This window comes from Mixophyes fleayi, chromosome 4 (assembly GCF_038048845.1).
Source record: "Mixophyes fleayi isolate aMixFle1 chromosome 4, aMixFle1.hap1, whole genome shotgun sequence".
In the NCBI taxonomy this organism is placed as follows: Eukaryota; Metazoa; Chordata; class Amphibia; order Anura; family Limnodynastidae; genus Mixophyes; species Mixophyes fleayi.
The window spans coordinates 51,271,413-51,285,751 of record NC_134405.1 but is presented as its reverse complement, the minus strand read 5'-3'; the positions used below and the strand labels follow the sequence as shown (position 1 = coordinate 51,285,751).

Here is a 14,339-nt window from a genome sequence, read left to right as displayed (position 1 = left end):
GGGGGTTAAGTGAGAGGGACAAAGGAGAAGATGGTGCAGGGGCATAGGTAAAAGAAAGTGTAAAGGGAGAGACATCTTAAGAATGGGAATGTCAGGGATGCAGCTATCATAAAACACAAGTAGTAATGAAGAATAGAAATGCACAGAGGGGACAAGTGTTAAAAAAAATAAAAAATCAAGCCTTCATACTCCATTCACTTATATTTTCTATACCCCCACTTCTAAATTTCTGCTTCGACCACTGCCCTCTGTCCCTGCTCCCGACTGCCTGCTGATCCCTCCTAACCCAGCGCCCATTAGGAGAACAGAAAACAGGATGCCATAATCAGGTAAGTTCATATATTTTCTCGTGTGCAATGTGTTTTTAACCATCCTTTCCTGAACTGGGGACACTACAGCGTATCCAATAATGTTTAACACTATGTATTGCTCACTATTGCGCTGTAATGTTCGTTGCATATTTATCTGTACAGAGATTTTTAATTAAGAGGAAAAAACATTGCTTGTCATAAATTTTATCTGTAATTTTGTCAATATATCTATTTTTGTTTGCATTGTAAATGATGTATTAAGCTGCTCTTGGGACTCACACTCAGTATCTGATATGCTGTACCAATTTTTATTTGTGAATGAGTTTGTCTAGGCACTACTAATGATTTGGGGGCACTACTATGGCATAATGTTATTTGGGGGCACTATTGTGGCATAATATGATTTGGAGGCACTACTGTATGGTATATGTTTTGGGGGCACTACTATGCCATAATATGATTTGTGGGCACTTCTGCATGACCAAATATAAATTGAGGGAAATACTATGTGGCATAATATGACCATGGGGCACTACGATGTGGCTTAATATGAACTGGGCACACTTCGGTGTAGCATCATATGAACTTCTGCCAAAGGCAAGTCTTTCAATGTTGAATATGATGGGAGCCCAAAGAAGTTGCTGTATCGGGGCCCAAAATTCCTCTTGTCAGCCCTGCCTGTGAGTCAAGGGGGTAGACGTCTCCAGGTAAATAATCTAAATGTTTCCTATCTAATCAAACTGATGGATCACATCCAATTATCTCTCACCCACCTCCTCTACCCCCATTAATTTATATACTGCGTTATTTAAAATGAATAGAACAGACGCATATCCAGTTACTGTAGTAACATTTTGCTGTAGATGGAAATACTTTTAATGCGGCCGTGTGGGTTCAATTGATCATTCAATAGTTATATTTTTTTTTAGATATATGTTAGAGTTTTATTTCATGTGGAATGATTTATGAAATTTCTGCCATTATTATTTAATTGAGGGAAAAGGGTACCTGTTACCTATATGTGTGTAAGTATTCTGTTGTTGCTATTTTGTGGGAGATTTGAAAAAAGCAAAACATTGTTTTCCTACAGTGGCGCCTGTATAATTGGTGGTATTGCTGTAGTATGGGGTGGCGTGGTGGTGGCAATGTTGTATTGTGTTTGTAGCTTAGTATTGCTAATAAGTAGGAGATGGTATTGCTGTAATGTGGGAGGTGATGCCGGATGCTGTAATGTGGGAGGTGATGCCGGTTGCTGTAATGTGGGGGGTGATGCCGGTTGCTGTAATGTGGGGGGTCATGCTGGACGCTGTAATGTGGGGGGTGATGCCGATTGCTGTAATGTGGGGGTGATACTGGTTGCTGTGATGTGGGTGGATATCGATGTAGTATGAGTGTGTGTGTGGGGTTATTTATTGATGTAATTGGGGTGCTAACAATGTAATGTTGAGGTTCATTAGAAGAAATAAAGACCCCCACACACACTCATACTACATCATGTTGTACTGCACCAGTAATGTGCACTGCGCCAGCATCAGTGTGCAACAATATAGCGCATGGAGCCCACAACACGTGGGCCCGTGTGCTTTAAATGCCAGGGCTGATTTTTAGTCCCAGTCCGGCCCCGCCCAGAATCATGTAAATCTGCAAGTGTGCATATGCATGTGCCCACTTTCAATGTACACGCAGAGCGATTTTACACAAAATACACAATACAAACTGGCATACTACTCACTCTGCATCACACCATTAGTGTGCAATTGGTCAATGCTGAAAAATAGGGTCATGTCCAGGGACACAATCTGTGACTTCCATTGCAAAATAGTGAGTTTGCAGTCTATTTCATTGGTGAGTGTGTAATAATGATAAAACAACATCAAAATGTCAAATTAATTTCCAGATCTTATTACAGTCCAATACAGGCTCCATGTTTACAAAACCTATGATTGTGACTGAGCAGAGACAACACAACATCTTTCTGACCCAGCTTGCCCTTTGTAATAGATCTTGCGCATGCGCCGTAACACAGACGGCGCCTAGTGTACATGCCCGGCTGGTTACTGGGACGCGCACGCACGGATATATTGCACTTCGGGGAACGCGCTGAGTGACAATCTCTACAGCCAATGACAAGGGAGGAGGCGTGGCCGGGCCTTAGCGTGTAGAAGATGGGGGTCAAATTGGAGATTTTCAGGGTGAGTTTCCGTGGAGGGGACACTAGAAACCTGTACTGTCTATAGCTTCTTGTAGTGCTGAGTAACTGCTGGAGGCTCCCAGTCTATGGCTCTGCATAGGCTGATAGTGACCCCTGCTAAGGTTATATGTCTGTCCTAGCCTGCATTTATATATTGTCCTACTACATGTAACTATAATGCATACTCCTTTCCTTTTTTCAGTATTGATCTACTGTACAATACATTTCCTCCTATTTAATATAAGGTGCATTTAAATGTAAAATATATGATTATTAACAATGATTAGTGTTCATGTTATGATAGGGGTTGTAGTGCACCATGTGTAACCTGCTTACATACACCTGACCAGCGTTGCCTGGGAATAAATGCAACAGTTGGCAACTATTATAATATTTCAGTGTTTATTTGGGTGTGCCTTCCACTATACATACATGCAAATTGTTAGACAAGAGTATAGCAATTTATGAGTCGCCTGCTCTCGTCCTACAAGTCCAGCCAGAACTTGTAGTTCCACAACAGCATAGAAACCACCGGCCTCTCAAGATGATTTACACTCATTTCTTTCAATGTGCATCTCTCTTACTTAAATGTTACTTAAAAATATCATATGCTGGGTCGATGTCTTTATTAGAAAAATAAAACCTGCTGTAGTAAGAAGTTTGTCTACAATTTGTCAGGATTGTTGTTAGTGCAGAATTCCCTTTGGTGCAGTGATCCTTGGTTTACATAAGTACCACTGGGAAGCATGTAGATTTACAGAGCAAGGTGATGACGATTGCGGAATTTGCATGAGACGAGGATCTGAGCAGCACAGAGGTCGTTTCTCGCTAGGTACAGAGCATATCCATTGTTGGGCTTAGTTTTATAGAGATATCATTTTGCAGAATGAGATTATTAAAATAAGATAATTGGGTTGAGACATTGTATTTTTAGAGGTGTTGCTTTATGTGCAGAGAGGCACACAGCCATATCCACTTTGTAAAAGGACTTGAATTTTGCACCAGCCCAGAGTTGGCGAAGACTAGGTCATGTCCTATACTTTTATCAGGAAGCCAGCTGCACTTCAGCCGACAAGCGTATTTCTATTATCATTTATTTATAAGGTACCACAATTGGGGAAATTCAGTTGGTCGCGTTACGAGTAAAAGTAACGCGGCGCTTTATTACCGTTATTACGGTAATTTTAACGCCGGCTTTTTGCTCGCAGCTCAAGGAGCTGCGAGCAGAAAGCCAGGTTAAAACTATCATAATAACGGTAATAGTTTTAACGCCGCGGAAATTCGGGGGGAAGTGAATTCCCCCCAATGAGTCTACATTGCCATACAATGGGGGCTGGGCAAACAACTACATATTACACACTGAGCAAAGCGCAAACAAGTCACATAGTAGGGCAGAACAGACAACAAGTTTAGTAGAAGGACAGAACAACTACCAATTACACAATGAACAGACTTGAAAAGGACAGATCAGTGAATAGGTCAGCATGAAGTGAGCCAGGGTACAGGGCCCGAGGAGCCGAAGGAGATTTAGGGCTAGATTTACTAAACTGCGGGTTTGAAAAAGTGGAGATGTTGCCTATAGCAACCAATCAGATTCTAGCTGTGATTTGTTTAGTACATTCTATAAAATGACAGCTAGAATCTGATTGGTTGCTATAGGCAACATCTCCACCTTTTCAAACCCGCCGTTTAGTAAATATACCCCTTAGAGTCCATGCAGGAGGGGATTGACAGGAGTGTGCAGGTGGCTATCACAGTGAATGGAGAAAAACAAAGATAAAGGGCCCTGCTTGTCTAGAGGGAATGGGCAGACACAAAGAGCGTGACACTAGGTGGGTGAGTAGGTGTGGGGTATGCGGTAGTGGATGAGTTAGGAGGATGGCTAGTAGGGCCTTTATGAAAAGATGAGTTTTTAGGGTATATTTTAAGCTTTGGAGACTATCAATAGAGCGTAGAAGTGATGTGGGGAGCTGCACTGGGGAGATCTTAGAGGCGGGAGTGAGATGAGGAAATTAGTGGGTAGGAGAGGCAGCAATCATTGGCAGAGCAAATACGGCCAGAGGGCATATGGATGAAGATGTATGGGGGCGAGGAGTGACTGAGGACTTTGAAGATGAGGGTAAGGAGTTTGAACTGAATTCTGTAGGGGACAGGGAGCCAGTGAAGTGCGCGGCAGAGACAGGAGGACGATGCATAGGGACTAGAGCAGTGGTCAGGGAACGGGTAAATTACCCCAAATGGGGTAAAAATGAAATTCCTGGGGGTAATGCTGCCGAGTCACATGCTGTCAGTTGGATTGTAGACCCCTTTAAATGTGAAATTTCTGTTGTACCAGAAGAGCCTCAAGGGTTGGCAGAGGCACTTCTTGAGCTTTGATGCAATAATGAAGCATATATTGCATTTGAAAACAAAGCAGATCTGTCAAATTTTTGGATGTCAACAGCTGCAAAGGCATCAAAATTGCACATAAGGAGGCAGTCAAAAAGTTGCTGCCTTTTGCAACAACCTACCTTTGCGAACAAGGATTTTCCACTCTAACGAACATAAAAACAAAGCAGAGAAATCGATTGGACGCTGAAGACTTTACCCAAATTGCTCTGACATCAAAATGCCCCAATATTGATGCTCTCATATCAAAAATTAAGCAACATCGTTTCTCCAAAACCTGAAGTTTTGAAGTTGAAGCTTTCAAAGAAATTTTGAGTAGATTCAATACAATTTTGAATTCCAATAATTAATAATATACGATTTCCTTCCTTTCAAGTCAAGGGGGTAACGTCGGCATATCTAAATATATTTGGGGGTAAAAGTTAAAAAAGTTCCCTGACCTCTGGACTAGAGAGTAAAATGAGTGACGTTGAGGACGGATTGGAGTGGGGAGTGAGGCTGGAGATGAGGAGATTGCAATAGTGAAAGTGAGAGATAACGAGTTTTGGTTGCGTCTACGGTAAAAAAGGGTCTGATCCTGGAGATATTATGAAGGTAGAAGAGGCCAGAGAGGAAGAAGGGGGGAAAAAGTCAGGGAAGGAGAGGTAAATTTGAGTGTCAACGGCATAGAGGTGGTATTAAAGGCCAAAGGAGCTCATACGATCACCATGGGAGAATGTGTACAGGGATTAGAGAAAGGGGCAGAGAAAGGGTCCGTGATGAACATCAACAGGCAGAGAAAGAAAAGGGAAGGTGGAGTTAGTGGGTGGAGATGGAGAAGGAGAGGCCAGTGGAGTGGAGGGTTTAAATAAGCAGTATTGTAGGGTGGGAACTGAACATTTTAAACAAATTAAAGAGTTCGTTCTAAGGTGGTAGATGGTTGGACTTCATGTGATGATTCAGTTTTGCACAGTGTGTCTCTTCTGATGATCTTTAAGCACCTAACAAAAGGACAATGTGACTTCTCTGCATTGAGGCTAGTAGTTGGATCACGTGGGTGGACTGTTAATGTTATCAGTAGATGACCGCATAGGCAGTAGTCTGCTGACCTGGTTTTCACATAAAAGTTGATCAGCTTATTCTCAAGCAAGCCAGTCATTTGATGCAACTCAGTGATATTAAGCCAGTTTTGCCAATATAGGCGATAATATTGCTGCATGTGTGGCCATGTGACCAGCACTATTGTTTTCTGAATAGAGCTGTTTGTCATTATCATCTCCTTCCATCTAGATGGCGATATACCTGTCATTCCCTGTGACAATGTTTTGGATCTCTAATCAACCAAAGTACTTTGAAGAGTACATTGTGAAACGTAAGGTAAGCATAAAATATCACCTTTCTATCTCCAGAATGGTGCTATACATATGAACAGAATTTGATGGCAGAAAATAGCTGATTTTTCTGTTCTGGGTCTTGAAAGAGCTTTATATTTGCCTTATGTGTTTGTTTGTTTTTAAAATACTTTTCCTGTTCTGTGGATCTATCACCCTTTCTGTAAAATGTTCTTCATTATGTCAACCTTCAGTCTCCCTACATTCAATCTCAAACGATATGGTCTTGCTCTAGCTCTTTGCACTGTGATACTAGTTTTATTCCATAGTGTAGCGTGCTGACACTTTATTCCATAGTGTACCGTGCTGACACTTTATCCATAGTGTACCGTGCTGACACTTTATCCATAGTGTACCGTGATGACACTTTATCCATAGTGTACAGTACTGACACTTTATCCATAGTGTACCGTGCTGACACTTTATCCATAGTGTACCGTGCTGACACTTTATCCATAGTGTACCGTGCTGACACTTTATCCATAGTGTACCGTGCTGACACTTTATCCATAGTGTACCGTGCTGACACTTTATCCATAGTGTACCGTGCGGACACTTTATCCATAGTGTACCGTGCGGACACTTTATCCATAGTGTACCGTGCTGACACTTTATCCATAGTGTACCGTGCTGACACTTTATCCATAGTGTACCGTGCTGACACTTTATCCATAGTGTACCGTGCTGACACTTTATCCATAGTGTACCGTGCTGACACTTTATCCATAGTGTACCGTGCTGACACTTTATCCATAGTGTACCGTGCTGACACTTTATCCATAGTGTACCGTGCTGACACTTTATCCATAGTGTACCGTGCTGACACTTTATCCATAGTGTACCGTGCTGACACTTTATCCATAGTGTACCGTGCTGACACTTTATCCATAGTGTAGCGTGCTGACACTTTATCCATAGTGTACCGTGCTGACACTTTATCCATAGTGTACCGTGCTGACACTTTATCCATAGTGTACCGTGCTGACACTTTATCCATAGTGTACCGTGCTGACACTTTATCCATAGTGTACCGTGCTGACACTTTATTCCATAGTGTAGCGTGCTGACACTTTATTCCATAGTGTAGCGTGCTGACACTTTATTCCATAGTGTAGCGTGCTGACACTTTATTCCATGGTGTACCGTGCTGACACTCTATTCCATAGTGTACCGTACTGACACTCTATTCCATAGTGTACCGTACTGACACTTTATTCCATAGTGCACCGTTCTGACACTTTAGTCCATAGAGTACCGTACTGACAGTGAACATGTTCAAGAAATATCTCGCTGAATAAGCTCTCGTTAGATGTAGGTCAGGGCATGTATCTTACCACTCAGCAGATCTCAAATGATTGAAGTCGTTAAGTGTCGGGTGTTTCATTGGTTTTTTTTAATATTAAACTTACATTGATTACTCAATGGGGAGTCAACTCAACGGGGAGTCAACAATCCATGTTTCTGTCAGCCAGCCAGGAGTCAAACTTGTAATCTAAATTCCAAGTCATATCTTGTAAATGCATATTGCAGGATGCCTGGCCACAACATAACCATGATGCCCGATTATAATTAGATTGAAGTTGATTGGCTCATTATAGGACATGTTAGTGAACCCAGTCAGGAGATGACTGCTAAGTCCTGTGTGTGGTCATCTCCCATCTGCACTAACACCTTACACCAGCAGTTTTAGATAAAAACGGTGACCAGAGCCAATAAAGACAAATTCTCAGAATCAAAAGTAGCAGCCAAGAAAAAACTAAACTTACAGTCTTTCTTCTATGGATCATCTAACACAGGAGAGGGTTATTCCGGCACTTATGGATCCTTAGGACTCCAGTGTGAAACCAAAAAACTAGAAATAAATATAATGGTGTACACTATGTGATTGTTTGGTAAGATAAACACTTTGGACAATGTTACACAGATGTCCGCTGGGGGTTGTAGAAAACAGAAAAGTTAATTGATGTCTAATCGATCGAGTGTCAAGCCCACTTTACCCTGCTTTCTTATGTTCTTCTATTATTATCATGATATGCAGTGTGTGGGTTCTACTCTACCTCTCTCCTACGTGACCCAGTGCAGTGCTGCAGACCAGACCCACCAGCAGTGATCCGACATATCTGCCCGAGTGGTTGGATCTTGCCCAATTTAGTCCCTTACATGTGTAGCCAAATTGGACACTGATTCTGTCATTATGATGTTGTTATAGTATTGTGCCAATGCCATATACATTTATTGGAAACATAGACTATCTGGAACCCTGTAAGACTAGTATAAATATACCATAATAGAAGATAATAAAGGCTCAAATTGATCTGTGCATGTGCCAGAATGGGACTTATATCAGTGAATGCAATTCATGGTTGCACACAAATGACACTTGTGATTTGAAGGGCAGCACAGGGCAAGGAATGGGCGTATGCACATAGTCAGTGTACAGTAAGCCGTACCAAGGGAGAGCATACGTACATGCGGCTGATTCAAGCTCTGGTCATCTCTTAGGTACGTGTTTTATGGCTGTATCACTTGCACCAGCTACAGATCAGGTGTAAGTGCCGAGTGATAGTGATGACTATACATATGTATGTCAGACCATGTGTTTGCAAGTAAGAGAAAAATGCATTTTTTGTACAGTACGCATTAAGAACAGTCTGATTTATGTATTAACTAACAAAAACAATGTTGTTTAAAATATTTTTTTTAGCAATTATTATATTATTAGGCGTTTTGCATCTGTTTTATATAATTATTTTTGGGGTGTATGGGTTTTGATGGGACTTTATATTGCACATATGTATGTGTGTATTCTGCATTGTGTTCTGCCTGTCTGCATACGGCAAGTACCGTATAGTCAGATGTACTCATACTCACATGAGAACGTTTCTTGACATCCGCTTGTACTTGAATATGGGCGGATGTGCTGCAAGTTATGTACAAATTTTTTTTAAATGTAAGTTGCGCTCACATTACGCTCCTAGATTAATCCGGCCCTGTAAGCGCATGTGTAACATTTATTTATCCTCACCACTGTATGAAAAACTTTACAATCTCTGAAAATCAGACACAAGAACCTATAGTGGTGTGAGAACCAGCAATATAGGAGAATGTTCTATTATATGACAAAGCATGTGGCATAGGTGAGTATGGTTGCATTACCCAATTCGTCCTGTATGTGTCACTATATCTACAGCAAATTTAGAAGATGCTAATTTTGTATTCTTATCTTTTGCCTTATTGTTTCAGAGAGAGATTTATCCCCCGGAACAGACTGAGCAGGTAATAAAATCACTGCCATGTATGTGTGGAGGATGCAACTGTGTGAGGAGGAAGCTGCAGATGCATTTCTGTCTCTGTACATGGACTGTGTATATATATATATATATATATATATATATATAAAATCTCTTGTCCCTATATTAGAATGGTGCGGGCTATGTAAGCAAGGGTCCAGCAGCCAGTCTGTAAGCTATGATTGGATGATTGGACCAGTGGTCATGTCTTAGCTGCTTCTCCATTAGCCAGCAGATGGCAGTGCATTATAATGTGCCTATTTGTCAGCCTTGTACCTACATAGGTGCACACACCATTCAACTTTGCTCTGTGCCGACGCTCTGCAGGAGTGGAGACTGACATGGGAAAGTACTTGCCAGCAACTGTAACAATGTCACTTTATAGGTCTGCTTGCAAACACTTTAATACCACCCCATTGACTTAACCACTTAATGACGGGAGGGTTTTCACCCCTTGATGATCAGACCAACTGTCAGGCATCTGTTTAAGGGAATAATTTATTTCTAAGACTACCCAGACATGTTTTATATTGCTTGTTTTACAGGACAGCTAGGTCTTTGTTTTGGTAACAAATTGAAACAAATATATTTTTATTTTATAAGCATCAGAAAGGGGAAGCAGGTAAACATAGGAAAAAATACAATGTTTATGATTACTCCCCTAATAGTTAGTGCAGATACTGATTTTTGTGCCCCCACAATTTAATCAGCTAGTTGTTCTGTGTTCTTTAGTGTAAAATATGTTGTTTATTCAAGGTATAGGGCCCAAGAACAAAAGTACACATCTTAGTTTTACATGCCACTCTTTCTGCAAGCAAAAATCTTTAGGGTGGTCATACAGGCGTAAAGGCTGAGGGTAGGCAGACAACAAGTGGGAGAATGGACAGTTGTTGTGTGTTTTGGGCAACGTACATTGTACATGACACTGCAAAATGCACCCATGTCACGCAGGATGGTTTGGCTACGGTTTGATAGGCTTGGAAAGTAGTGCGATGGTTGGCAGGGAATTGTTTACATGTTTACTTTTATCTTGTTTAGATTTTTTCTATTTCACTTGAATTTTTGTAGGAGTGGGGGGAGGGGCAGACGTGTCCTATTGCTGCTGAGAGGCAGGAGAGACACGCTCTAATATGGCCAGCCCCCTTTTGGAAAAAGTCTGTTACTGGGCAACCCCAATTCAGAAGCAAAGCGATCATGTGTCTGGGAACTGGATCCAATGAGTTTGGGTCACAGTGATGGAACCAGAGGCTAACAGTGACCAGTGGTTGCAGCAGCAGCAGAGTGTTTAAGCATGCGGCACTGGCACCATTTTATACATATGAAGACCTGTAAAAATAAGGCAGCTTTTGCAGTGGAATAAAAGCTCTGCTGCCACCAGCTAATGCGATCATGCCCCCTAAATATCCACCACCCCCTGAAGCTCATATACATATTTTGTCCCTCGTTATTGCATGTGGGAGCAGATTTAGGCCTTTTCCTGACCCTCAACTGTATTCTGAAGGAACACACGACCCACCCAGGTGCTTCTGTTGGAAGGCAAATATTTTGCACATCCTATTTCTTCGCCATATTAACATGCTAAACCGTGCACTTTCCCTTATGATGAGAGCAGTCCTGCGAAGAGAAGCACACAAAAAAAATACCACCCTCTCTACCTATAATAATAATTTTTTCTATACTGTCCAAACTCAGTCCTCAAGGGCTACCAACAGGTCATGTTTTCTGGATTTCTGTCTGTAGAAACAGGTGTGATAATTACTGACCCAGTCAAATAGAAAAGAAATCCTGAAAACATGAACTGTTAGTACCCCTTGAGGATTGCGTTTGGACAGCTCTGCAGTACACCATAATGGGAAGGGGGAGAGCTGCATGGAAACATGTCTGCGGACCCATCAAATCATTTCCGTGGAGGTTAGATATCGGGAGCTGAGCAATGTCCATTGTTTGTATACCACTTAGCACTGCAATTACTGTATGGTAATCATTATGGAGGGGTCATATATGGGTCAGGGGAGGGAGAATTATTAATTTGGATGGAGAACATGTTTTATAGCAGTTGAATAACCAAACCATGGTACAATATTAAATAACTGACTTGTGTACAAGAGGTATATAGTGTTCGCACAGAAAAGATTGTATTGTAAACCTGTTCTATGTACTCTCAGGTGGGATGTACAGTGACAACACAGTTTTAGGGGTATATTTACTAAACTGTGGGTTTGAAAAAGTGGAGCTGTTGCCTATAGCAACCAATCAGATTCTAGCTATCATTTTGTAGAATGTACTAAATAAATGATAGCTAGAATCTGATTGGTTGCTATAGGCAACATCACCACTTTTTCAAACCTGTAGTTTAGTAAATCTAGCCCTTAGTCTTGTCCACATGCTTGGTTTACTAGACAAAGATGACCCTCCTTTAGTTATTAGGTAACCATGTTACCGCAGCACAGCTTCTCAATGAGGGGTAAATGATAGACTCAGTTTTCCTTGCCGTTAAAAAAGGTCAAAGTCCGGTGTTTGGAATTGCTAATTGCTTGTTTGCAAAGTTATTGCTGTAACTTTAGAAATTGCACTAATTTATGGCATTGTTAATGTTTATAGATAATGGAAAATAATAATAATATAAAATCAGGTTCTTAGAATTGTCCCCACAGCGATGGAGGAACCAGAATTACCTCCTCTAATCACCCTACTTATCTTGTGTCATGCAGAAGAAACAATTGGCGGACTTGAAAGAGACAATGAGACAGAGGAGAGAGCAGCTACTAATGCAGGACTAGAACATCCTACAGTCATCACTTCTCCTGATGTACCCATCGCTGTGTTACTCTGTTGTCCCAATGTATACGGACAGGTGTTCTGTACACTGATGTATATGGTTGCATGTAACCTCATGTTTAAGGCTACAGTAAAGCTGTGTTTTGTAAATATTGCATTTGTCTTTATTCCTTTGTTTACCATCACATTACTGTCAAATTCTTGCCTAACTCTATACTGTCATTGCTGAATGTTACATTATACGTGCATCACTAGTGAAGTAAATAGTGGTAGTATAACCTATCTCTCCCTGCTCCTAAGTCTTCTACATAACCAAGTATTTTACTGACTTTTCCTACTTGCTGTGATTGCACTCATCTCTGCACAATTGTAATGAATCAGCAGGTCAGGTAACTGTCTATACACAGAGAGGGAGGGTGTCTTGGGGGGTAAATGTATTAATCTGCGAGTTCTGCAATTTGCCGATATTCAGCAAGTTTGACAGCTAAATTTAAAACGGCAATGCCTGTAAGGGCAAGTTTTGCTGTCAAAATCGCCGAATAGTGGCAAGCTGCAGAACTCTTAGGGGCATATTCAATTGTCGGCGGAAACGCTGAAAATCTCGCTGTCCGCGCATTATTACCGTTATTACGGTAATAACGGTAGTAGTTTTAGCGCGCCGCCGCGGAAACGGCACATTTGAATATGCCCCTCAGATTAATATATTTACCCCCTGGAACTCATGCCTTCTGCATGGCAGTTCCTGGCATGTGGGCACTATGATTCTGGGAATGCTGCTGAAGAAAACACATGTGGAAGGGGAGTACAGCTTTTTAAACCCACTTTATCCACCCATAAAAAAAAAATACATTTCTGTGAAGATAGCCCTTCACATTAACGATCAAATGTTAATTTTTAAAACAAAACAAGAGCCAGTGCCAACCCCTGAGGATCTCCACTGGCGACTACTCCTCTGAGCTTACACCATTGACAATAACACTGTAGTGACGTTTATGAAAAATAATGCACTGTGTTGTAACCAGTAGGCGATCATTTTGTAAACTGCACTAGAAAACTAGTAGCATCTTCAGTCTGAGCGGCATTATTATTATTACCGTTTATATAGCGCCAATTGTATTATGCAGTGTTCTACAGAGGATATGTAATCATTCACATTAGTCCCTGCCGCATTGGAGCTTACAGTCTGAATTCCTCACACATACGTAATAGGGACCATTTTGTCATAAAGCCAATTAACCTACCATTATGCTTTTGGACTGTGCGAGGAAGCCAGAGCCCCCGTAGCATGCAAACTCCACGCAGGTAAGGGTTTGACTCTTACTGAACCAGGGGCGGATCTAGACAATTGTTCTATCTGGGGTGATTTTAGGAGGGGCGATTTAGGCCCCTTCCCCTTTCTGATTTCTAAGGCTGCCGGCGGCTGCACAGTATGTGCAGGTCCGTTCGGCAGTGACAGTGTGCTGCCTGGCTGCTCTGATTGTGTTTAAAACACAATCAGAGCAGCCGGGCAGCACACTGCCACTGCCGAACGAACCCGCACAGTGTACAGCTGTCGGCAGAAAGCCCCTGCTAGGGGTAGCCATCGCCCCCCCCCCATCCTGCCTGTATCCGCCACTATACTGAACCCATGCCCCCAGTGCTGTAAGGCAGCAATGCTAACCACTGTGCTAACATAAACACAGGTTAAGAGGCACAGTGGTGGCCGTCCACATGGTTGTTAGGCAGCAAAATTGGAGACTGAGGTGAAACAGCTGGATCCTATGGGACCCAGTTAGTATATGGAGCCCTTGTTAATCACGTTAGCAGATTGCTGCTATCAGACAACTGGATTTTCCAACAGTCCCTATTGAGTCAGTCACATGTGAGTATGGACAGGAGATCATTTAGAGCCCATATTCAAACATTTGGTGTCGGTCAGACTGGCCACCCACATGGCTGTGCATATATGACATTTTCACCTTACATTGCAGCTATAGTCACAACATATTTGGGGGATAAGTTTTTTATTCTT

The 14,339-nt window shown here is 41.8% G+C and overlaps 1 protein-coding gene across 1 annotated transcript; it reads left to right on the top strand.

Moving 5' to 3' along the window:
• Window positions 1-2,397: 2,397 nt before the first annotated feature.
• Window positions 2,398-12,480, top strand: PET100 (PET100 cytochrome c oxidase chaperone). The gene is made up of 4 exons (XM_075206986.1): window positions 2,398-2,503; window positions 6,160-6,246; window positions 9,504-9,536; window positions 12,262-12,480. Exons 1-4 carry the CDS (start codon window positions 2,477-2,479, stop codon window positions 12,328-12,330), a joined length of 216 nt encoding a protein of 71 aa, XP_075063087.1. The 5' UTR covers window positions 2,398-2,476; the 3' UTR covers window positions 12,331-12,480.
• Window positions 12,481-14,339: the final 1,859 nt, after the last annotated feature.

What these genes read in the sequence shown, in the direction of transcription:
- PET100 (XM_075206986.1), top strand. Translation starts at nt 2,477, where the DNA reads ATGGGGGTCAAATTGGAGATTTTCAGG. An exon ending in TCAAATTGGAGATTTTCAGG is followed by an intron (nt 2,504 to 6,159) that starts GTGAGTTTCCGT and finishes CCTTCCATCTAG; the next exon opens with ATGGCGATATACCTGTCATT. An exon ending in CCCCGGAACAGACTGAGCAG is followed by an intron (nt 9,537 to 12,261) that starts GTAATAAAATCA and finishes TGTGTCATGCAG; the next exon opens with AAGAAACAATTGGCGGACTT.